Source organism: Megascapheus bottae, chromosome 26 (assembly GCF_031878675.1).
Source record: "Megascapheus bottae isolate mThoBot1 chromosome 26, mThoBot2.hap1, whole genome shotgun sequence".
Lineage (NCBI taxonomy): Eukaryota > Metazoa > Chordata > Mammalia > Rodentia > Geomyidae > Megascapheus > Megascapheus bottae.
Genome location: NC_143534.1, coordinates 292,691 through 317,388, shown reverse-complemented (window position 1 = coordinate 317,388; position 24,698 = coordinate 292,691). Strand labels below are relative to the sequence as shown.

At 44.9% G+C, this 24,698-nt stretch overlaps 1 protein-coding gene across 1 annotated transcript; it reads right to left on the bottom strand.

Moving 5' to 3' along the window:
* Window positions 1-1,663: 1,663 nt before the first annotated feature.
* Urb2 (URB2 ribosome biogenesis homolog) lies at window positions 1,664-23,945 on the bottom strand. Its single transcript, XM_090318713.1, has 9 exons — window positions 23,813-23,945; window positions 21,836-22,012; window positions 16,248-19,572; window positions 12,356-12,516; window positions 10,303-10,413; window positions 8,877-9,119; window positions 7,679-7,766; window positions 6,054-6,193; window positions 1,664-3,554 (listed from the first exon to the last, which is right to left on the bottom strand). The coding sequence occupies exons 1-9, from the start codon at window positions 23,936-23,938 to the stop codon at window positions 3,357-3,359; spliced, it is 4,569 nt and encodes a 1,522-aa protein (XP_090174839.1). The 5' UTR covers window positions 23,939-23,945; the 3' UTR covers window positions 1,664-3,356.
* Window positions 23,946-24,698: the final 753 nt, after the last annotated feature.

Here is a 24,698-nt window from a genome sequence, read left to right as displayed (position 1 = left end):
CAGGAAAACAACCATTCACACAAAAGGCAGCATGCCACCAAACACTTTCTAGTCACAAAACTCTTAAGGCCTGTCTTATCAGAAAGGAAGGACAAGGGCCATCTCTCTACAAGTCAGCCAGTGTAAAATAAAATCAGATGACTCAGGCTTTATCTCATAGAAATCAGGAAGACCCTATTTTTATACTGTCTTTTCCAAACACTTTTTTTTTTTTTTTTGCCAGTCCTGGGCTTGAGCTCAGGACCTGAGCACTGCCCTTGGACTTTCTCAAGGCTAGAGCTCTACCACTTGAGCCTCAGCACCATTTCCGGCTTTTTTCTATGTATGTGGTACTGAGGAATCGAACTCAGGTCTTTGTGCATGCTAGGCAAGCACGCTACCACTAGGCCAAACTCCCGGCCAACTTTTTTTTTTTTAATTCTTATTTTTTGCCCATCCTGGGCTTGAATTCAATCAGGGCCTGCGCCTGGGCTCTGTCCCTGAGCCTCTCTGTGCTCAAGGCTAAGGCTTGACCACTTGGGCTGCAGTGCCACTTTTTGTTTTTTCTGAGTTTATTGGAGATAAGCCTCTCAGAACTTCCTGCCTGTGCTGGCTTTGAACTGTGATCCTCAGATATCAGCTTCCTACATAGATAGGATTACTGGGGTGAGCCTCTGGCATCTGGCCAAACATACTTTCTTGGAAAAGGATTGTAAAGGAAAAAAACCAAGGGGGCTTTCCTTAAGGATGATCTTTAAAGCTATTTTTTTTTTCTTGCCAGTCCTGGGGCTTGAACTCAGGGCCTGACCACTGTCCTTAGGCTTTCTCAAGGCTAGCACTCTACACCTGAGCCACAGCACCACTTCTGGCTTTTCCTATGTATGTGGTACTGAGGATTCAAACCCGGGTCATGCATACTAGGCAAGCACTCTACACTAGGCCAAACTCCTAGCCCCCACCTTAAAACTACTTTTTAAAGCCTACTTTTTTTCCTTTTTATAGTCGGTATAGAGAAGGGTTAGATACATTCACCAGGTAGTAGGTGCATTACTTCTCACACATTGATGCCCCTTCTCATGTTTTTGTCCCCATTTTCCTACCCCCACCCCCTTAAAGCCTACTTTTAAACTCATTTTTTCCCCGACACTCCTCTGTTGGTGGCCAGCAGGCCCACGAGACTAGCCTGTAGTGCTGCAGGATCAAAGAAAAACCCCATGCAGAAGCTTTGAATCTGCAAGTTCTGCCTCACCATGTGTCGGGGAGAGTGAGACAAAGGGACCTGGGTAGCCCAGCTGGAGGAGCAGCCCACAATTTCCCAATGATTAGACACTCAGATCCTCTGGCATCAGCAGGAACAAAGACTGCTGTCCACTACACATTCCTTTGGGGCTAAGGCCAAAGAAATCCTGGAAAGGTCTGAAAGTTAGGGAATACTAATAAAAAGAAAATAACTTCTCAAGTACTGGAAACTTTGGTTTTGTGATCCAGGAACACATACATTGGGGCATCAAATATGACCCAAGCATTGGAATCTACAGCCTAGACCACTGTGTGGTGCATCACAGACAAGAACCCCAGGTTCCAATAAAAGTATGATAGGATCATCCTGCCCAGCAAAGAAATCCCCACTGATTTGCAAAGGCCAATCAAGATGTTCTCAGTAAAAACAAAAAAATAAAAATAATAAAATACAGCAATATCTTTATTCAACTGCTGAAATAATACACAGGAAAATATGTCTCAATCATTAAGAGGGAGGAGGGGAAAGGAGGTATGGGGGCGGAAATTACAGACGTATGTTATACATATGTACACCTATGTGTGTGTGTGTATATATATATATATGTATGTATATAAACAGCACAATTAAATACCAGAAGTTAAAAAATGAGAAAGGAGAGGCAAAATGGCTAGGAATAAGGCACACAAGTAGAGACATTTGATCAAAGCACTTATGCAAAATATCACAATGAATTTTTGTACAATTCATGCTAATAGAATTTTAAATATACATGTATATCTATATACATGACAGCACAGGAACTAAAAGCACTACTATACCACAGAAGTTGTCTGGGTAGCGGATAACACAAGTGAGTTTGTAAATATTTTTCTCTTTTCCCATTAAGTTCTTGGGTTGCTACAATGAACATGTATTGTTTAAGTAATAGGAACAATTAAGATTATTTCTTGCTGGGCACCAGAGGCTCATACCTAAAATCAGAAAGCTAAAATCAGAAGGATCTCAGTTTGAGGCTAGCCCAAACACCCACAGATCACCTTTCAACCACCCTGAGTAGTTAGAATTACAAGGAGTGAGCCACTGGTGCCAGATTTTTTGTTTTTTGTTTTTTTAAGAGATAAATTCTTAAACTAAAGGGCAAAATTCTGGAAGAGATTCACTGAAACCCAAAAGTGCAAGCAGGAGCCTGGTGGGGGTCCTTACCCTCACTAACTGGACCCAGGGGCTGTTTTCAGTACTGTCAGCATTTTCCGAAGGGAGGCATTACCCTGGAAGCTTGAGAATGCCTCCTGAGATACACGAAGAATTCAAAGGGCAGAATAATGTATAATAATCGAAACAGAGTTTAATTATAGACCCAGTACTGAAAGTCAAGTACCAAGGTCTACATCATTACTAGCTGGGAGAGGAAAGACAAAAGCTGCATATGACATGGTCACAAGACCAGCAACATTTCCACTGAATGAGTCCCATTCCAGGAACAACTCCCTCGATTCCCATGCTACACTTACATACAAACCCTGGACCCCATAGACAGGGTGGTAGTTTATCAACAGCTCATAATCCCACTCAAGGGAAGCAGAGGCAGGAGGAACCCAAATCCAAGGCTAACCTGACCTACACAGAGCAAGACAGTCTCAACAGACATACAGGCACAGACACAGCTGCACACATGACAAAGAAAGCACTGGGCCAGATACTGGTGGCTCAAGCTGTAATCCTAGGTGCCCAAGAGACTGAGATCTGAAGATGGTGTTCAAAGCTAGCCCAGGGCAATAAAATCCTTGAGATTCTATCTCTACTTAAATACCAAAAACCCAGAAATGGATCATTGGGCTTAAGTGGCAGAGCATTAGCCTTGTGCAAAAAAGCTGAGGGACAATTCCCAGGCTCCAAGTTCAAGCCCCAGGACCACTACAAGGGGAAAAAAATTACAAAGCATTGGGTTGGGGAGAGAGTTAACTACAAGTGCTGCCCAACCACAACAAAGGAGCTATTACATGATATACAAAGCATGTGGTTTCACACAGACATCAACCTTGTGATGAGAACATCTGGTCTTTTACCCTGAAGGTTCAAGAGGACAAGGCACAGCCCGGGCAACGTATCCCACGCAGTTGTGTTACAACATGGCCTATGCAGTGTATCTCCTCTCTCCTTCCTGCTTTGCTTTGTGGTACTTGAGGTAGTCACTGTAAAGCTCCTTAAAGACATCGCGTGCTCCTGGTTGCAGTGAGGCCCGCAGGAATTGGACATTAGGCTCAGTGCAGAGGTCCAGGATGAGGTAGATACCCTCTTGCAGCAGGTCCTTTACAGCCGGATACAAGGTCACCTGGGAAGAAATACAGAATTCTGAGAACAAGTAGAACAGAGTGGATCTGGAATGTCACGAGGGCTCCGAGGGCTCTAGAGTACAGAAGAGGCCTGCAGTATGAGGCAGTGTTAGGTCTGCCAGAGAGAACAGCACTCTTGCCCCATCCTCCTATTCTTCATGAAGGACAACTCAATAGCCTTACCAGAAATCATCTTCCCCTAAATGGTAATCCCAGGTGAATTAACAAAACAACCCCAGGCTCTAAGGTTACTCCCACATCTTCTGCAGCCATACCTCTCCCCTGCCTTTCCCTATATCTTCTCTCTTCACCATCAGCTGTCTGCTCTGCATACCTACATCTGGTTCAGGCCAGTGGTTTTGGTTCTCCCAACAAATTTCCTGTCTGAACTGCATGGTGATCTCCTTTGCCAACCATTACAGCCAGCAGGACCACTGTGAATCTCTGGGTTTCAGAAAGCTTGTTTCTGTGCCGGTCCTGGAGCTTCAACACAGGACCTTGTGCTCTCAAACTTGGCTTTTGTACTAAGGCTGGCACTTTACCACTTGAGACACATATCTACCACTGGCTTTTTGCTGGTTAACTAGATAGAGATAAGAGCCTCAAGGACTTTCCTGCCCCTCTGCCCAAACTTTCCTGGCTTCAAACCATGATCCACAGGTCTCAGCCTCTTAAGTACCTAAGATGGCAGGCATGAGCCACCAGCACCTGGCCTAGATGGCTTATTTCAAAGAATTTCTACAACACTAAGATTGCTGGACAATAAAAAAAACATCCTTCAACTTCAAATGTCCCTGGAGGTGAGTAGTACAACCTTCCTACGCTAATTAGCAATAGAGAATGACTCTGGTAAATTTAATTTGGGGGTAAAGGAAAAGATGAAAATAATGATAATTTCCCCGTGAGTTTTTCTGGGGTCCCTCGCTGTGTGAAGAGTACAAGACAATGGGCCTGAAGGCCCTAACCACCTATCCTGATAGGGTCTCACCACCAGGCTGCCTACTCCATACTCCAAGGTCTACCCAACACTCACCTGGAAGCAGTGTGAGGAAATGAATGGGGCTTGAATGCCAACTTTCACATTTGCCAAGAAGCAAGTACTCTTAACTAATGAGCCATGTCTCCAGCCCTAAGAAAGCAATGTAGATGTGTACCAACATGTGTAAACGGTTACACACAAATACACTGTTATCTAGTTGAGGTTCTGTCTTATATACTGCATCTAAGACTGACATTCAATTAAACTAAGGCTTCTAGAGCCGGTTTTTGTTATCTGGTTTTTATGGAGGGATGCAGTTTAGACAGAAACGTCTCTTGCAGTGGTAAGATGTGACTGGCCTCCCTTCTAAAGGCTGGAGTAGGGATCTGTTCCTAACTCTTCTTGGCCTGTAGACATCTCTCCTGGTTCTCTTTATATCATCTTCCCTCAATGCATTACTTGTCCTAACTGTCACTTTTTCCTGACCTCCACACTTTCTCAGTTTTTTGTTACTTCAGCTTTGCTCCCTTGGTTTAAAGGAGCACATCCTTCAGTAACATCAGTTCTAGAGTTTACAAACCCATGATGAGGTGTTGGCAGGCTTGGTTGTGTCTCTATGGAAGAGAGAGAAGCTGTCCTCCCACAGCAGAGGACAGAGTACAGTCTGCCATCTGGTGAGCTTGCCACAGGACGTTTGATACAGCACATAGTTATTCCAGAGTGAAGTAATTTTTTTTGGGGGGGGGGGGGGGCGCGGGATAGGAGACTTAAGCTCAGGGTCTACCACTTGCCAGAGAGCTATGGTTCCAACCACTTTTGCTTTTAAAAAAATTTTATTTTATTTGCCAGTCCTGGGCTCGAGCTTAGGACCTGAGCACTGTCATTAGACTTTCTCAAGGCTAGAGCTCTACCACGTGAGCCTCAGTACACTTCTGGCTTTTTTCTATGTATGTGGTACCAAGGAATCGAATCCGGGTCTTTGTACACGCCAGGCATGCATTCTACCACTAGGCCAAACTCCCGGCCCCCACTTTTGCTTTAGTTGTATTCCATGTGCATATGTGATAGTTCTTGAACTTGAGCCTTGTGCTCTTTACTTAATTTTATTCACTCAAGGCTGACACTAACTACTTCAACCATGCCTTCAGGGGCATGGAATGTGCCCTAGTGGTAGAGTGCTTGTCTAGGATGCAGGAAGCCCTGGGTTCGAGTCTTCTGTATTACATATGCAGAATTAGTTGGAAGTAGTGCTATGGCTCAAGTGGTAGAGCACTAGCTTTGAGAAAACCCAAGAATAGTGCCTAGGCCCCTGAGTTCAAGCTCCCAGGACTAGTTTGTGATAAAGTAAAAAACAAGAGTGCCTTCAGAACAGGGATCTTCTGGGCCTTACCATGTGGTCCTGACCATACATGTGGTCCACAACTACCCACACCTGCTACAGGGACAGCTGGGTAAGGAGCCATGCTTGAGGCCTGGGAACAGGAATTCCTGGTGAGAAAACATTCAACCTGGATTTTACCTTCTGTGCCTCTGTTACATATTCAGCCACCAGGAAGGGGGAAAACACGGTGAACTCCTCAGCATGTGCAGCAATGTGGCTGTACATCCTCTCCACCAGGCGTGCACACTCAAGGACCACTGGCAAGTCATCCATGCTTCCTAAAGACAGCACACAGCCCCTATTAGTTCAGAAATACCCGTACATTTTTAATATAAACAGATATTACCGCAAGACTTCCACTTTTCCTTTTTTTCTTTTTTTTTTTTTTTGTGGGTCATGGGGGCTTGAACTAAGCTGTCTCTCAGCTCTTCAACTCAAGGCTACCACCCTACCCTTGAGTCAAGCCCCACTTCCCTTTTTCTAGTGGTTAATTGGAGATAAGAGTCTCAGGTCCTTTTGTGCCCGGGCTGGCTTTGAACCTTGATCCTCAGACCTCAGCCTCTTGAGCAGCTAGGACGACAGGCATGAGCCACCGTGCCGGGTTATTCCTATATTCTTTTTTTTTTTTGGCCAGTCCTGGGCTTGAGCTCAGGGCCTGAGCCCTGTCCTTGGACTTTCTCAAGGCTAGCACTCTACCACTTGAGCCTCAGCACCATTTCCAGCTTTTGTCTATGTGGTACCAAGGAATCGAACCTGGGTCTTCGTGCATGCTAGGCAAGCACTTTAACCACTCGGCCAAACTCCCGGCCCCTCCTATATTCTTTAAATGGCTTCTTTCATAGATGGAAAAAAGATAGGCCAAAAATGTCTACATTATGAAAGGGAGAAGACAGAATACTGAAATTCATACAGTTTTCTAGGGATCTAACTAAGCAATCATGTTTTTCTTTTCTGTCCATTGTGGGGCTTGAACTCTGGGCCTGGACGCTGTCCCTGAGTTCTTCAGCTCAAGATACCACACTACCCCTTGAGCCACAGTGTCACTTCCGGTTTTCTAGTAGTTAGAGATAAAGAGTCTCATAGACGGTAGTACCCAGGCTAGCTTTGAACCGAGATCCTTAGATCTCAGTCTCTGAGTAGCTAGGATTACAGGTGTGAGCCACCATGCCCAGCGGGCAGTGCAAGGCAATGAAAGGCAGTCTCTGGCTAGAACGAGAACATTCTGTGACACCTCTTCCTTTGTCCTCCACTGAGCCATAATTGTTGTCATTTTAAAATCTCTTATATAAACCATGTGTTCAATTAAAAAATTCCTAAATTCTAGATATTTTTCCAGGAAAATAACTCAGTTAGATACTACATGCATTTAGAACAGCTTAAAATTAAAATACTCATTTGATCTTCTGAACATGTCTCTCATTTGAACTCAATTGAGGTAGTTTTATTTTTTTATTTTTTTTGCCAGTCCTGGGCTTGAGCTCAGGGCCTGAGCACTGTCCTTTGACTTTCTCAAGGCTAGAGCTCTACCACTTGAGCCTCAGCACCACTTCTGGCTTTTTTCTATGTATGTGGTACCGAGGAATCAAACCCGGGTCTTCATGCATGCTAGGCAAGCACTTTAACCACTAGGCCAAACTCCCGGCCATGAGGTAGTTTTATTTCTACTAATATTTGAAGCTGGTGATAATGCACAATAAATATACTTCAAACTATGTGCCTATAGTGTTATTACCTATAGTGAATATAATTCTATAGTGGATTACCTTTGTCTTTCTGCCGTCCTTCCCGCATAACTGAAAATAACAGCTTATTAAAAGAGTTCAAGAAAGATGAGATGGCCTTCAGCATCACCTGCAAGCACAGATAAAAACGCAAAGGCGTGTGTGACTCATCCGCATGATGCCTTCACTCTGCCGAGCAGGACACAGAATAGCTGTGTGCTGGTGTGACTGCTCACCCACTCTGCTCTTGACTCTTGCAAAGTTTGATGGCATAACTTCTAAAACATGTGGGGCAATCCAATTCATAATATGCCAAGTTTATGCCTTCTCTAAGCTGGTTCTAACCCATCCTGGGCATGTACAGAAATAAACCATAATGGAACAACAGAAAACTACTTATTCAAGTAGAACTAATATGAGAGTAAAATATCACATAAACAAATTCACTTAAATTGGGAACCACAACTACTCAATTAAGAGGGATGAAACGGTCTGCTTGGGACTGTCTCGATAGATAAAACTAAAATAACAAAAAGATGGTTCTTTTGTACTCAGCCACTTCACAATCTCAAACCCAACAGCCATGATCCCACATGACTCCCATGTTTTAACTAGATAGAATTCAATAAAATTATTTAGTTCTTAGCACCTGAGGCCAGTGCTGGCCATGCTGGCAGTACAGGCCCCTCTTGCTGCTCTAACCCACAGAACAACAAGTAAAAAAAATGTCAGAACAATCCTCTCTGGTGGAATTAACCCAACAAAGCACCTGGGTTCTGCTTTGGGTTTTCTTGTGCCAGTATGAAGGCTTGAACTCCGGGCCTCGCCATGCTCCTCCACCCACAGCTGGCACTCTGCCATTGAGCCACAACTCTCCAGCAAAATTATTCATGTCAAATAAATTTTTGCAGTATACTCAGGAACAGGTCATTTTTGCAAAATTTATTTCACATTCCCCAAAACCTCTCTGAATTTTTATTACTGTACAGATAAAAAAAACACTGAAACTCAAGTCAGACCATCTGGCTTTCCATCTATCTTCTCCCCTTTGACTTTCCCCTCCCTCTCTTCTTTCCCCTACCTACCTCCTACCCCAACCTTTCTTTTCTTTTTCAGTGGAACCTGGACAATCATATGAGGTAGGTAGCAATCTACCATTGAATAGCCTTGCTGCTACTTCTCTGGAGAACGTGGTCCAGGCTTACCCTGGGGCAGGTGTCGGCACTCCTCCTCCCCTCACCTTAGGGTGGCACTGCATGATGGAGAAGAGCACATTGTGCATCTTCAGGAAGATGGGGCCGTGTTCTGGTGGCTTCAGGCAGTCCAGAGGGACTGTCAGCAGGATACTGAAGGCCAAGCTGACGTGGTGAGGGTTGCTTATGAATTCCTCCCCCTGCCGCAGCAGGGCAGCCAGGACATCTAGAATAGGTCCAACCACAGCAACAGCCACTGGCTGCTCCTGACAGGCCTCTCGGTGTTGCAACTACAAGGCAAGAGGAACGGAGGAAAAATGTGAAGGCCCATACTTCAATGAAATAGCAAACACTGAAGCACCAGGTGACAGATCATCCATTCTCCAAAAGTAGCTGCCGTGGTCAAGTTGCAAGTCTGAAGGGACTTCAACCTCCAAGGGTGATTTACTAGGAACTTGGCTGCTTTAGTCCATAATTTTGTTGCTTCTACTGGCATGAAGAGAAGCAATTACCTGGGGAAGTGCTAACACAGCTAATTTCTCATGAAAAAGCTCCGTCAGGAATGTATAATATTTTCTCAAGAAAGATTAATTCTATATGCCTGTGATTAAACATCACTTGTTCACTGGGTACTGGTGGCTCATACCGGTAACCCTAGCTACTCAGGAGGCTGAGATCTGAGACTCTTATTTCCAATCAACTACCAAAAAAAAAAAAAAAAAAGGCCAGAAGTAAACAGCACAGCACTATAGTCTTGAGCAAAAATGGTTCAGGGACAGCACCTAGGCCCTGAATTCAAGCCCCAAGACCAGGGTGCATGCAGGCAGACAGGCGGGCAGGTGGGCACACACACACAAATCACTTGTTCAATTTCTCATAAATAGGTTGAGTTATGTGTAATTACTGTTTCAGAAAACAAAGAGGCAGACTCAAGATGAGAACAAGTGCCCCATGTCCCTAAGCACCAAGATGGCCCAGGGTCTCTACCCGACACTAGGGAGATCACTGCATCCTGATACACAGCTCACCTTTTTATAAGCATCCACGCATGACACCAACCTGATGTGCCAGTACATTCAGCAGACACTCCATTATGGGTATCCAGCATCACTTATCCTGCTACCTCAGATCACACACACACACACACACACACACACACACACACTGGATGAGTGACAGGCTTCAGCTACTGATACAAATTGAGCATTTTGTGAGGACAAAGAAAGCCTGGGACCACTCTCATCTCCTCTGGTTGCACAGTCCCAAGTTATCACCAGCCTCTGTTTATTTGTCCCTCCTTGCTGTCATTGTTCCAGGTTACTACTGTCAAATGGTATGCAAATGGAACACAAACCAGGCACTCAGCTCACTTTTGCCTCCTGAGGCAGTCCCAGAACCAGCAGTCAGAGAAGCCCAGTTAGCTGTCATCTTACAGGAGAGCTAGGGGTGCATCTGCACAAGCTGGTTACTCACCGTCAGAGCTGTGACTATCTGGGGACTTGCACGCCACAGCAAACTTGCTTTCTCTCTGTTGAGTGGGCATTTCAGCAGCAGTCTGAGCAATCTGACAGCAGACAACACAGCCTAAAACAAGAAGCAGTCAACCCTTTTAGGGAGAACATCTCTGGGGAAAGGACCTACCACTGGTACTGATGTGACAAAACCCTAGATGGCCTTGGTGTTGGAGTCAGACAGGGCCTCGTCAGGTGAGGACACCCTTCACACAGGCATGCAGAGAAGACACAGTGATACTGCAGAGTCCTGGGCAGAGAAGGGCTTTCTGGAGTGTCTGTGCAAATCAGGTCCATAAACGTCTTGGGACAGTGACCTCAGAGACACAGAGGCCATGGACTACTTGTTCATTGAACAAAAAAAAAAATATCACATTTGATCTGGATGCAGTGGCTCACACCTGTAATCCTAGCTACTTAGGAGACCGAGATCTGAGGATTCCAGTTCAAAGCCAACCCAGGAACTAAAGTCCACACTCTCTTATCTCTAATTAATCACTAGAAAAAGGGAAGTGGGGCTGCAGCTCCAGGGGTAGGGTAGTAGCCTTGAGCTGAAGAGCTCAGGGGTAGAGCCCAGGCTCAGAGTCCAAGCCCCATGACTCATAAAAAATAAAATAAATAAATAAAAAGCACACGATTACAGATGAAAGAATTGGTAGAAAATGCTAGTTGAGGTGTGGTCACAGCTGACAGGCTAAAACCAGAGCATTAAGTTGCAGAAACCTACTTTTACTAAATGTTTTATTACATAACATTGTCCCAGTCAGGTACCCTATTTTACATCTTCATTTTCAGCCTCACCCCAGCTTCTTTCTGAAGCTTTAACACTGTGAAGCCCCACCGCCCAGGCCTTGACCCTGGCCTTTAATCTGTGCTCTGCCTTGCCCTTCCCTCTCTTCCCCTGACCAAGCATTTCTGCAAACTTGTCTGTCCCTGCTCTACACATCTGCTGGACCATCTGGATGACTCTGTGGCATCCCTTTTCTCACACTCATTTACCCTTCAACAAACCACCATCCACATATGCTATGTGCCTTAATCCTTCATTCTCAACTCTCAACTGAAGCTTTCTTGATTACTATCTAAATAGAAACTTGAGACTTGATAAAGGGAAGCCCCAAAACCCAGAATCCTTCTCAAAGCTCAGGCTCAACCATGCAGGAAATACACAAGTTCAAAGAGATAGGCAAGTGTGGAAGGCAATGGGTGTTCATGGTTCAAAATTGGTTCTAAGGTATAAACTTGGGTAGAAACCACTCTGCGGTAGAAGGAGCCTTGCTCAAAGTCTGAGGAGCCTTTGTCCTCTAGTACGCTGGACTAGTCAAGCAGCTAGGACCACCCAGAGGAGCAAACTCTCAGTATATGTGGACCCTAGCTAAGGCGTCCCACGCAGGCAATTCCATGAAGGACTCCCTAAAAACTGTACAAAAAAATGCACCAAACCCATGAGTCCACAGGCTTCTTAAGTACTGGCCAGTGAACAAGTCAAGTGACTCCCTAAACACATAGTGGATGAACAAAACATGACTTTCTTCTGGATCAATATTGTGAATATGTAATGTCTAGCATCTCAGGTAATAAGAGCATAGGTTTACAGTCTCAAGTTCCCATTGCTTTTTTTGTGTGTATAATGGGCCTCATGCTCTTGTTGGCTTTTTCTACTCAAAGCTGGTATTCTACCAATTGGGCCACAGCTCTACTTTCAGTTTTCTGTTGCTTAATGGGGGCAAATCTCACTGATTTTTCTGCCCAATCTGGCTTCAAACTACAATCCCCCAGTCTCAACCTCTTAAGTAGCTAGGATTACAGACATGAGCCACTGGTACCCAGCTTACCCTCTGAAAAAGCCAAGGCCAGGTAGCCAGCCCCATACCAGGCTCCTTTCCTCAGGTTCCTGTTCTACTTTCACTTGGTGGGATTTTGTCTGGATTACCTTCAGGGATGACACAGAGTCCTAAACAAGCCTACCATTGGAGCAGACCCTCTCTGGGCCTCTGTGAAGGTAGAATACTGGCCTGTAGGTCCACTCTCCACGCATGACTAACATCCAGCCCCTTGAGAATAGACTGCATCACCAGCCCAAAGTCCTCCATCGTCCCAGCCTCCAACATCTGGGTGAAAAGGGATTCCAAATGAGACTCAGTATCTTGAATGACCTGGGCAGAAATATCTGGATCTGTGAAAAAAGAAACCAAAAGCATAGCAGACAAAACACAGTGAGCCACAGTGAGTTGTATGATGAGAACAGCTATGCAGCCATTGAAAACCCTGATTTGAGACTGGGACCAGGGCTCATGCCTATAACCCTAGCTAATCAGGAACCTGGGCAGATTGCTGTTTGAAACCAACCCAAGCAGGAAAGTGAGACTCCAATTATTTTCCCATTAGCTACTTGAAAACCAGAAATGGAGTTGTGGCTCAAAGTGGTAGAGTACCAGCCTTGAGCAAACAAAGCTGAAGGGCAGTGTCCAGGTTCTTGAGTTCAAGCCCTATGACTGACCAAACAAACAAACAAACAAACAGGCAGTTTTCGGGGAATGGTTATATAAGCCATTCAGGCAACCTCCACAAGACAACATGCTCAGGAACAGTTACTGCTGGACCATGGCAGACTGGTGACTGTTGTTCTGTAACTTTTTTGGTTTTCCCATTTCCTTATAAAAATCAGTTCCAACAGGAAGGGGCTTTTTTTGGGGGGGGGGGCAGTCCTAGGGCTTTCTCAAGGCTAGAGCTCTACCACTTGAGCCATAGTACCACATCCAGTTTTTTCCTTGTATGTGGTATCAAGGAATCAAACCCAGGTCTTCATGCATGCTATACAAGCACTCCACCACGAGGCCAAACTCACGGCCCCAGGAAGGAGCTATTTTAAAAATAGGACACTAAAAAGATTTAAAACTGGGAGCATGGCCTAATAATGGTAGAGTGCTTGCCTAGCGTGCAGGAAGCCCTGGATTCGACTCCTGGATAACACATATACAGGAAGAGCCAGAAGTGGTGCTGTGGCTCATGTTGTAGAGCGTTAGCCTTGAGAACAGTGCCCAGGACTGGCAAACAAACAAACAAACAAACAAACAACAACAACAACAACAACAACACATCAGATTTAAAACAACAACAATAAGTGAACCTCTGAACCTCCTAGTCTGTTAAGTCATCCAGGTATTTCCTGACACCCTCAGGGTCCTCTGGCCCATGGTCTCATAAGAAAGCCTAAAGTTAAAGCACCCAAAGATACTCCATTACTAACCCCAGGTATGCGTCTAGCTAGCACTTCAGACCACTCCATCTCACCACAATAGCTTCTTCCACCTTTTGGCACAGACACACCTGTTGTTACAACATGGGGACAAGGGACAGGAGCTCTGAGCAATTAAGCTGTAGGTCCCAGGCCCCTACAAGCTCTAAGCCTCCAGATTCATGGCCTCCTTTAACCCCAATTCCCTTGTCAGTGAAATGGGTAAAGCAGAACCAACTCCTGTGGCAGTAGCACCTATGGAAGATACTCCCCTGGAAGCATTTTCTATCTCCATTTTTGCAGACACTCATGTGGCCTGCACATAGCATCTCGACCCTGTGTTCTGGTTGGGTTTCTAGCAATCTTGTATCCTCTTCCCTGTGATCCACACAGATTATCTGTTAATTAGGTCAAAACAGCAGGGCTTTCCTCCACGGTAGGGCAGTCCTATCCAGAGAGCCAGTTCTAAAGAACTGGTACCCATGGTTGACTGAAGCTGTATATTCTACTGTCAGGAGTGCTCTGCCCATTTAAAAACCAAATTTCCTAAGCACTTGCATAGTCACTTTCACACTCCCTCTCCCTCCCCAGCACCTCGAGTGTCAACTCTCTGGCATTCCTTCGTACCCCTTATCACTCCACACTGTCAACTAGACAAGTCTGCCAGCTCAGGTGTGTGAGTGTGTGAATGGTGGAGGGGTCCAGACCAACACTGGCCTTACCGAGGTTCCTGGGGTTGGAGGTACCACAAGTTAAGAGTTCTAAGCGGAAGGCTCATCAGGACTAGGAGGGAAGGAGACACCCTGTTCTGCTTAACAAAGGGGCAATGGCCCGAGCTTCAGATGCCAGCTGCATCCCAGGATACTCACACAGAATGCTACCACTAGCCTTACAAAGGACTCAGTTTTAGCCTTGCTAAAAGGAACAGTAGTCCCTAAAAGAACCACTGGCAGAGTTAAGACAGAACAACATTACATCAATTTTTTTGGCTAATCCACACTTGAGCTCAAGACAGTAAGATCATTGACAAGGAGACAACCACAGCACTGTTCAGGTTACACACCCAGATCTGGCACTGGCAGCAGACCAGGTGGCTTCACTTCCTAAAGGCTCCACTAGCCCTCCATATTGAGGTATTATGGAAATACCTCAAAAGACCTTCCTATCCCTACTGTAACTCTTCAGCAGCTGCCACCGCTAAAAGGAAACTCTGGAGCCACAGTAGCCGATGTCTTAGAACAGGGAAGACACCAATATTAACTTGCCTGGTTCTGGGGAAAGTAAAGGTATGTGCACTCAGAACTCTTTTTTTTTTTTTTTTGCCAGTCCTGGGCCTTGAACTCAGGGCCTGAGCACTGTCCTTGGACTTTCTCAAGGGTAGAGCTCTACCACTTGAGTCTCAGCACCACTTTTGGCTTTTTTTCTATGTATGTGGTACCGACGAATCAAACCCGAGTCTTCATGCATGCTAGGCAAGTACTCTACCACTAGGCTAAACTCTTGGCCCAAGAGTAACAAATCTTAATGGCCATTTACTATATTATCTAAATATAGCCATTTTTTGGAGTAAACAGGCTCTATATAGACATTCAAACATTACCTAGCCATAGACAAGTATTGTTTAAAATGATAAAATACTTTAGATTAACCACTAAAACACAAAGATGGCCTAAGAACATACCACAATGATAATACTGCAACACAATTATTATCTTAATGTTTGATCTGAGGATCGTAGTTCAAAGCCAGACCTGGCACCAAAGTCCATGACACTCTCATCTCCAATCAACTACCAGAAAATCTGAAGTGGTGTTGTGGCTCAAGTGGTAGAGCAGTAGCCTTGAGCTGAAGAGCTCAAGGACAGAGCCCAGGCCCAGAGTTCAAGCCCTACCACTGACCAAAAAGAAAAAAAAAAATGCATGTGCACTTAAAGCAGTTGTAATCACATTAACATTTTTATATTGTAGGTTTTTTTTGCTTAATACCAATTTTTGTTTTTTGCCTATTTCTAAATAGTGTTCATAATGGCTCCATAGAAACCCCTAACTTATGACATGGAAGACTTAGAGGTTAACTATGCACAAACACACCAGCTCTCACACTAGGCTCTTCAGAGGTCCCGGGTTGGTGGGCTGACAGCTCAATAAGACTAGGGGAACATGCCCCATCATACACTGCAGCCAAGCACTACACTGGGTGAGCTAAGGCACGAGGCTTGCTAGAAATCAAATTACTCACAAGTTTTTTAAGCTGGCAGACTTTTATGCCTTTTTTAAAGATGTCAAACTATTGTGAACAGGCCTGATGCTGAGAAGCCTGATAAGAATGGGATTGTCCTCATGAATAAATCCGTGGCCGGGGTGAGTGCGAAGAACAGGAAGAATGCTTGTGAACTTAAACACATACAGGGCAGTCTCTGAAACAAGTGAGGACCCATGGACCAGAGGGCTATGCCTAGATTGTATGTATCACTGGAGGCAGAGAAAATGAAGATGCAAGCACCACAATAGGGGGACAGGATCCCACAATTCCCATGGGACATCTTCTGAAGACTCCAAGGATCACATACTCCTCTGTAAGGGAGGAGGTGGCAGAATGACTAAGGAGCTGCTGGGCTCCCACTAACCTGGACATCTAGCACAGAACTGGCTCAAAAGGACACTTCTTACCTGCAAGAAGTTTTCTCACAGAATGAAACAGGGAGGCGAACACAGAACCCTTCTTGGGGTGAAGCTCTGGAGCTGAAAAGAACAGAGTTAAAAACCGCAAGGCTGCCTGAAAAGATGGCATATTCTCTGTGAGGGCCACCAGCTCTGACAGCAGCCGGGCGTATATATCCTGGTACAGAGAAGTATGAGACGCCGGTGTTCTCTCTGCCATCTGTGCCACCTCAGGCCCTCCATCTCTATGGCGCTGGCTCAGATCCACTTCCAAGACTGTGGCAATGGCAGAGAGGAAAGCTGAGGGCAGATGGCAGCCCCTTGATCCTGGTACTGAGCAGAGCTGCAGCACAGTGCCTGTTTGCACCATGGCCTGCTGCAGCAATTCAGGCAGCACCGCTGGCGCCTCCTGAGGCTGCCGTTGCTTGCTAACAAAAGGCCCTAGAACTTGGCACAACTTGGTTAGAGATACCAGAAGCAGCTGGCTGCCCAGAGGGCTCTGGATTTTCAACTGCTTGCTGGAAGCAGTCTCAGGGTATAATTTGCACTTTGAGAGGAATGCAGCAATTTTCCCAAAATTGAGTACCACGCTCAGCTTTAGCTGGATGAGCATCTGCATTAGCTGCTCCATGAATGTCCCCACCTCTTGGAGGAGTTGCAACCAAGATGGGTCATCCACCTCAACAAAAAGCCCTCTACTGGCCTTCAACAGTGAGGTCAGCACAATCTCAAAAATATCACTGACGTACATAACTTTAAACACAGAGCGGACACTCCTTCCACTCTGTAGGCCACCAAGAAGTCGGTAGCAGGTCACCAAGAATTGGAGGGCCAGGGAGGAGTGAGAACACCTCAGTGTGGCGACAGCCATGGACAGCAGCAGAGTAAAATAGTGTACATGATAGGGTGGTGAAAGGCTGTCCCAGTGCAGGGTGGAAATGACCTCCATGAGACACAGAAGCCCTTCTAGTTGTCCTTCCTCCAGTTGGATGGGGAAGCCCTTCTTGACTAAGAACAGCAAGTTCTGGGCAATTTCTCCTCTTAGTTCTACACCGTCAGACCCAACTTTTGCCAATTTGGTTTCCCAATACGCTTCAACTTTGTGGTTGTCCTTTTCAAAAAGCCAGGGCAGCTGCTGACTGAGAAGATTCAGGTCACTGTGGGCACCAGAACACAGAATGCCTGAGCATCTGGCAACAATGCACATCAGGAAGGCAGAATGGAGAGATTGCATTTCTGGGAAGAGAGGACTGTGAAGGAGGGATGTGGATACTTTCTCCAGGGTGACATGTGGTTCTTCATCTGCTAAGCACCCCCGGGCTTTGTTCATTGGTAGAGTTCTTAACAGCACACTGGCTAAGTAACTTAGATCATCTGGACAAAGGTAGGGTATGAGAACTGTGAGATTTGACACAATCAAGTGCCAGTGTGCTATGGGGTATGTGGATACACCCACTGTCCCTATCTGTCCATCCCAGGAAGCTGCTGTCCCCTGATTCAAGCTATCTCTACCTGAACCAAGAATGTAGGCAGCATCATACTTCAAAATCTGAAGAGTTTCTTCAGACCTAGAAGCAATGTGCATTAAAGTCCTTTTCATTTTCTGCAGATAGAGCCATTCTAAGCAGTATCTACTGAGAGAGCTGGACTGTCCCATGAACTTCTCTACTTTCTTCCACTGCCGTGTTTCCACACCTGGGAGCAACAAAGGAAGATCTGAAACATCCAGAGCCACTCCACTCAGGGGCCCAGCCACAGAGCAATACTGGCTGCAGTTCAAAGTGAACGTGGCATCCACCTGGGCCCAGGTGTAGGCCAGGAGGAATGTGGAGTCACACACCTTTTGCCACAGCTCAGGATCTCGGTTTGGGGAATCAAGGAGAAAGGATAGCAGTGGCTTCACAAGCTCTCCCAGCATTTTCTCCATCATACACTCTGTCCGTCTGATGACTGGAAGGGGCATGCTGCTGTCCAGGCTCCTCATGTTGAACAGGATGCAGTGGAGCAGTGAGCTCAGGGACAGGGCCTTTAGGGCCATGTCAGCATCACTCTGCAAACCAGGTAGAACTAGAGACTGGAACTTCTCTAGCATAAGCAATAAGGTATCCAGGATCTGATTTGGTGGCAGCTCCAGGAGGCATTCACAGAGGGCCATGGAAGGACCTGAGGCTAGCACAGGCTGCCTCAATGCCTCGGCAGCTGGACGGCAGATCACCCCCAAAAGTTCCTCAAACAGCTGTGGCACCTGTCGGAGCTTGGCGTATGTCTGGAAGAGGGTATGAATAAGCATCTCTTGGGCTTTTTTGGCTCGAAACTCTGTTACTTCTGCATCAACCCAAGCAGAAGATAATAGGTCATCCAGGTTTGGCTCCAAAATCAAATGATTCAGGCCCATCAAAATTTTGAGGCAGCGGAACCATGCTGGCACAGGTGCACCTAAATGGTTTATTAGCAACTCAGCCACACTGCGGTAGAAAAGGAACTGTACCTCTCCATGCCTAATCCGATCAGCAGCAACATTGTAGATGTTACTTGTAGCCACTGAGTTTAGCAGCTGCTCCACAGCCAGAAGCTCTGTTGTCCAATCTGATATGGACAGAGTTTCCATCTCTCCTTCTTGAAGGTGTGAGAGTTGCAAGCAGCCAAATAGCTTGGGAAGGGCCTGGAAGCAGAGAAACTGGTTTCCCTCCTTGAGGTATGAGTCCAGAAAGAGCCTATACAGCAAGGCCACTGAGCTGGACACAACTGAAGCATGAAGGTCTGGTTTACAGTCACCAATATCCATCAACCTAGTGATCACAGTATCCATTGGAGTGAGAACGTTTTTCAGGGCTCCCATTTTTTTGTCACTTTGCTGCTGGTCCAAGAGCTCCTCTTTGTAAGATGAGAGCAGATCAGGCCGAAAAACTCCACCTTGAAGCAGAGCTTCAATCTGACTCCTAACATCCCGGCTCAGCACCTGCCGCTGTTGGCCCTGACAGGCCTGTGTCCAGGTGCCCCCAGAGAGTAAATGCCTCAAAATGAGGCAAGGCTGGAGCAGGTGCCCAGTCACATCCCCAAAGACACGCCTGGAGTTGGCCTGCTGTTGGAGCAAGAGGTAATGGCCAAGGGCCAGGTGAATGACCTTGAACAGGTGAGCTGTCACTGTTCCTTCTGGCTGCTGGCAGGCTGACCAGCAGAGTTGGCTCAGCAAGGTCACCATCAGCTCCTGTTTGGCAGTATAGATGACAGCAAGGGCAGGTGTCGAGAGGATGCCCTCGCAGCAGTGCAGAACAGCACAAATGTTTCCATGGCACCCAGAACGAGCAAAGTCAGCTATCCTCTCATTTATGATCTGAATAATAGAAAGAAGACAATGAATACTGTGAACCAATATACACAAAAGACATGACAAAACCAACTGCACCTCTCTCAGTGGAAAAGTGAAGCGTAGATGATCAAACCTGCTTACTGCATCAAGAAGGCAAAGTCCCTGCTTTAACTCCTTCATACACCCATCTCCTGACATCATCAGTTCCAAAAAGGATTAGTGCTTTTGAAGTCTGAAAACCCTTTTTGCTTGTTTTGGTGTGTTTGAGTGCTGATACTAGAACTTTGAAGTCAGGGCCTTGTAACCTCACTCAGCTTTCTCACAGGGGGCACAGTAACACTTAAGCACTGCCTCCAGGTCTCCATTGTTTGTAAAAATGGCCTGTAAGGTTGGAATGTCAGTAGTGACTACTTAGACCCCAGGTCTGTAACTCAGCTCAGCCGTGACCAGGTGGCTAGACACAGGCACTTAGGCCATGCAAGACAAACATACATTTTTACTTCAATTACACTCTATAAAAAGAAAAGCAAATGTTGCCAGTTACTACTCATTTATTATTCATCCAACCCATTGTTTATTTTTCTCAAGACTCCAAAATTTGATTTGGATGCTAGTGGCTCACACCTGTAATTCAAGCTACTCAGGAGTCTGCAATCTGGAAGATCATGGCTAACCCAGGCCAGACAAGATCACTGGATCTCCCAAATAACCAGTAAAAAGTATGGCTGGAGGTGTGGCTCAAGTGGAAGAGTGCCAGTCTATTAGTGTTAAGGTACTCACATTGTACCTGAGAGCCAGTCAGATGCCTAAAATTCACTGATAGGCTGAGTGACTTGCTCCTAGTCTAATGGCACTTAGGAATCAAATCTGTCCTGGATTCTAAGTTATCAACAGTCCTGTGAGACAAGCATTAGTATTTCTACTCAAGTGCTGGCTTGGAGCTTCAGAGCCTCTCTAGAAAAGCTATGGCAAACACACTATGTCCTCAGATACCAACACACCACCAGTGGGCTCCATATTTTTTATTAGACAGCTTATTGATAAAAGTCTCACAAATTTACATCCAGAAATATAATTTGCTTATGTCACATACACTTGCTGTCCTCCTGCAAGGTTTTGAAGGACCATTCAGAATGACATAACACAGGAGGTAGTCTCAAGGACCACCCACTATTCACCTGTACCATTGTCTCTATTGATTTCCATTCTTCAATGTACCTACAAGAGTGAAGCTCTGGTCAAATAGTCAAGCACTACAATCAGGCTCGTCTAGGATAAAATCCCAATTTTACCACTTATCACTCATGACAGAAGGAAAACAACTTAGCAGTTCTCAGGTCATCACACATTAAGTAGGGGCCAGGAGTTTGGCATAGTGGTAGAGTGCTTGCCAAGCATGCATGAAACCCTGGGTTCAATTCTTCAATACCACATACACACAAAAAGCCAGAAGTGATGCTGTGGCTCAAGTGGTAGAGCACTAGTCTTGAGAAAGCTAGAGAGGACATTTCAAGTCCCAGGATTGCAAGCCCCCTCCAAAACAAAATACTTTTAGTAGTGGGTTTTTTTTTTTAATTGTGACCAACTGTTCTCATGGTGAATCAAAATACAGTGAACTTGACATTTTCTGATCTGAAACTTTTCAGACATAAACCTTTGAGAAAATTCCTGTCCAGACTTTGGCCTTTGATCTCCCTCAAGACCAGGAAAAAGGGGTGTGTGTGTGTGTGTGTGTGTGTGTGTTGGAATGTCCAGACTTTGGCCTTTGATCTCCCTCAAGACCAGGAAAAAGGGGTGTGTGTGTGTGTGTGTGTGTGTGTGTGTGTGTGTGTGTGTGTGTGTGTGTGTATGTGTGTTGGAATCAAATAATTTGCCAAAATTTGCTGACAATCTTTCCTAAGTAAAACAAGTAGTAAAAAACCCTGTTTTTGAAAGAGTTTTAAGCTTTTCTTTACTATCAAACAATATAAAATGCTTATCACAATATAAGCCATACAACATGCATCCAGTTAGGGTTGGTTTTTTTTTGGTCAGTCAGGGGTCTGAGCGCTGTGTCTGAGCTTTTTCACTCAAGGGTAGCTAGCACTATCACTTTGAGCTACAGCACCACTTCCAGTTTTCTGGTAGTAGCTAGAATTACAGGTGTGAGCAACCAGCTCTTGGCTCACTTATTTTAATTCTGATATTTCTACTTCCTTCTCCTCACCGTAAAATGTTCTCCATCTTCATATTGGTCCTGAATAATCTTAACATTAACTGAAAATTAAGAGAGGTACATGAACATTACCTTAATAAGGGAAACTTGAAGATTGACTGTCTTTCCTTTCTTGAGGAGACTCTGCAATTTTCTGCTATGTAGAATGTTATCTACATAGATCCAGAGCCTTTCAACAACATCTTCCTTCAGCTCAAGTTTTTTCTTATAAAACGCAACCAATGACTGTCCTGCCCAATCAAGTAAAACCTGAAGTTAGAGCAAAGACATTGTTAAAAAAAAAAAAAAAGATTAATTTCTTTTATAAGACGCTAGACAGTATGGGGTCATCCAGCAATGATGAAAACCAACTGCAAGGGGAAAAGGTTGACTTTGAAAGTTCACCCATGTGATGGATGAAGGGGTGAATGATGAAAAGAATGACAGTGATCAAGACGCACGCTACTCATAAACTGACATCTTGAACTGAACCTTCCGTATAACTAAAGACAATTAAATAAACAATTATTTAAAATGCAACAGAAATTTACCTGGGATAATATTGCAAAAATGTCTTGGAATCTTAAAATATTATTAAATAATAAAAATGAGAAATCACTAGTTTTGTCTTCCTAATCTCACATGGAACTTTGAATGTCTTTTTCCCAGTTAGAAACACAACAAACGTTCAGAATGATTACAGAACAGATCTTCTACAACAAAGCAAAAAGGCAGTAAAAGGGTGCTGGAATTTATATGTTGGCTTTCCAGGTCAGAGGCAAGTTTAACCTCTTAATTCCATTATTCAGGAGACAGGAGTTACAGCAAACTCATACACAAGTACAGCATGAGAGAGGGAGTGGCATACATGTATTATAACATGTTACTCAGGCACCAAACACTGAGGAGAGATGATGAGACTTCAACTGTCCTCATGACTTGTGCGCATGCATGTGTGTGCACGTGCTCGGATGGAAAGCAGGGCCTCAAACATGCTAGGCAGGTACTCTACAGCTGAGCTATACCTCTAACCCACAGCCTCAGCTTGGTACCAGAACTGTCAATAACAGAATTAGGAATGATTAATGCTAACAAGAAAAACTCTCAGGTAGGGAACAGCAAAAACACAGTTCAAACTGCCAGCCAGGGTCACGACCTTGCCCATCTTATGCCATTCCAGGCATATGCACCACATGTTGCAAGTGAAGCAAGCTGCAGGACTCCCACATGCAGGCACTAACAGACATAAATACTATATACTCCAGGGACAAGAGTTTGGCCTAGTGGTAGAGTACTTGCCTGGCATGCATGAAGATTTGGGTTTGATTCCTCGGTACCACATACATTGAAAAACAGGAAGTGGTGCTGTGGCTCAAGTAGTAGAGCTCTAGCCTTGAGAAAAGTCCAAGGACAGTGCTCAGACCCTAAGTTCAAGCCCCACAACTAGGGGGAAAAATACACTTCGTACAAATACTTCGCATTTGACACATCTTGTGCTTCCTTAACATCAACTTTGAGATGTATGTCAACCCAATCTCATGAGCTTGTTATCCTAGTATTTCCTGAATTAACTACTTTTGAGCCAAATAAGTTTAAAAAACATTGAGTAACTTCCTTCCTGAAGTCCACTTAAATTTCCAGCATTGCTTAACACAAACACTGATACTTCTGTACTTTCCAACCTTCAATCTATTACTTTTAACTTCTAATGAAGGTTCCCTTCCAACTTTTGTTCATAACCTTTTAAATGTCACTATGTGATTCATACATATGATTATTTTACTTTTATTTTTTGTGGTTTATGGGGCTTGAACTCTGGGCCTTGTCACTGTCCCTAATGAGCTCTTCAGCTCAAGACTACTAACCCACCCCAGAACCACAGCCCCACTTCCTGTTTTCTAGAGATTAATTGGAGATAAGAAATCTCAAGTTCTTTATTGCCTGGGGGCTTTGAACATTGATCCTCAGATCTTAGCTGCCTGAGTAGTTAGGATTACAGGCGTGAGCCACTGTGCCCAGCTCACATTATTATTTTAGATCATAAAAATCTAAGTTTCACACTAAACTTACTTGCTCTTTATTTGGTAGAAAGCACTGATGGGAAATCCAAGCAAAATGAGCCAGCTTTAGTTTATCTTCCCAGGATGTTGTCTTGCTCTTAAGCTTAAGGGAAATGCCAGAATAAACAGCAGCCATTGCTACACTTTATCTACAAGTAAAAAACAATAGGGAATAATAAGATCTGACTAAATAGGAAAAAGAACATGAGCAGTATGTATGTTAATTTTTAATGAATTAAAGTACATCAGTAAATCATTGGGGATAAAATGTAAGATGCTTGTCCCATGGATTTTCTGGGGAGCACTTCTGACAAATGCAAGCGGTAGATAATAAGTAATACTGCTATGACCAGATGCAAGAATCCAGCTAAAAGGAAGCTGTGAAGATTATTTATGCAAAAGTCTCTACAGTATACTTGTTCACCAGAACCAACATCACTAAATTGAGAAACAGGCCATACAGCACTTGAAAAAAGAAATGTTTCTCCAAGGGAAAAAAAGTGCTAACTCCATCCCAACTGAAATATTGTTATTTCCCCAACAGTGACTTCCACTGCCGCGTATCTCACTCACTCATGCACATGGTTACCAGGCACACACAGCTGCTTCTGAAGAGTGCACATCAAACGCAAGCATATTAACACCTTCAATAAGACAGAAGCAAAACTTTGTCTTAGTGACAAGTTCAGTTTACACAACAAAAAGTTCACAACAGTACAGACACAGGTAAGAGAATGAGATAACTGAAAAAAAGACCGCATTCTCACGATTCTCTCCACTCCGCTCAGGCTAAAAGAATACGCTCTCCCGGATCCGGCGGGAGCTCGAGGGAAGACCCGCCGCCCGGAGAGCGCGCGGGGCCCCGAGGACGGCGCGACTCCGTCCGCCGCCCCGGC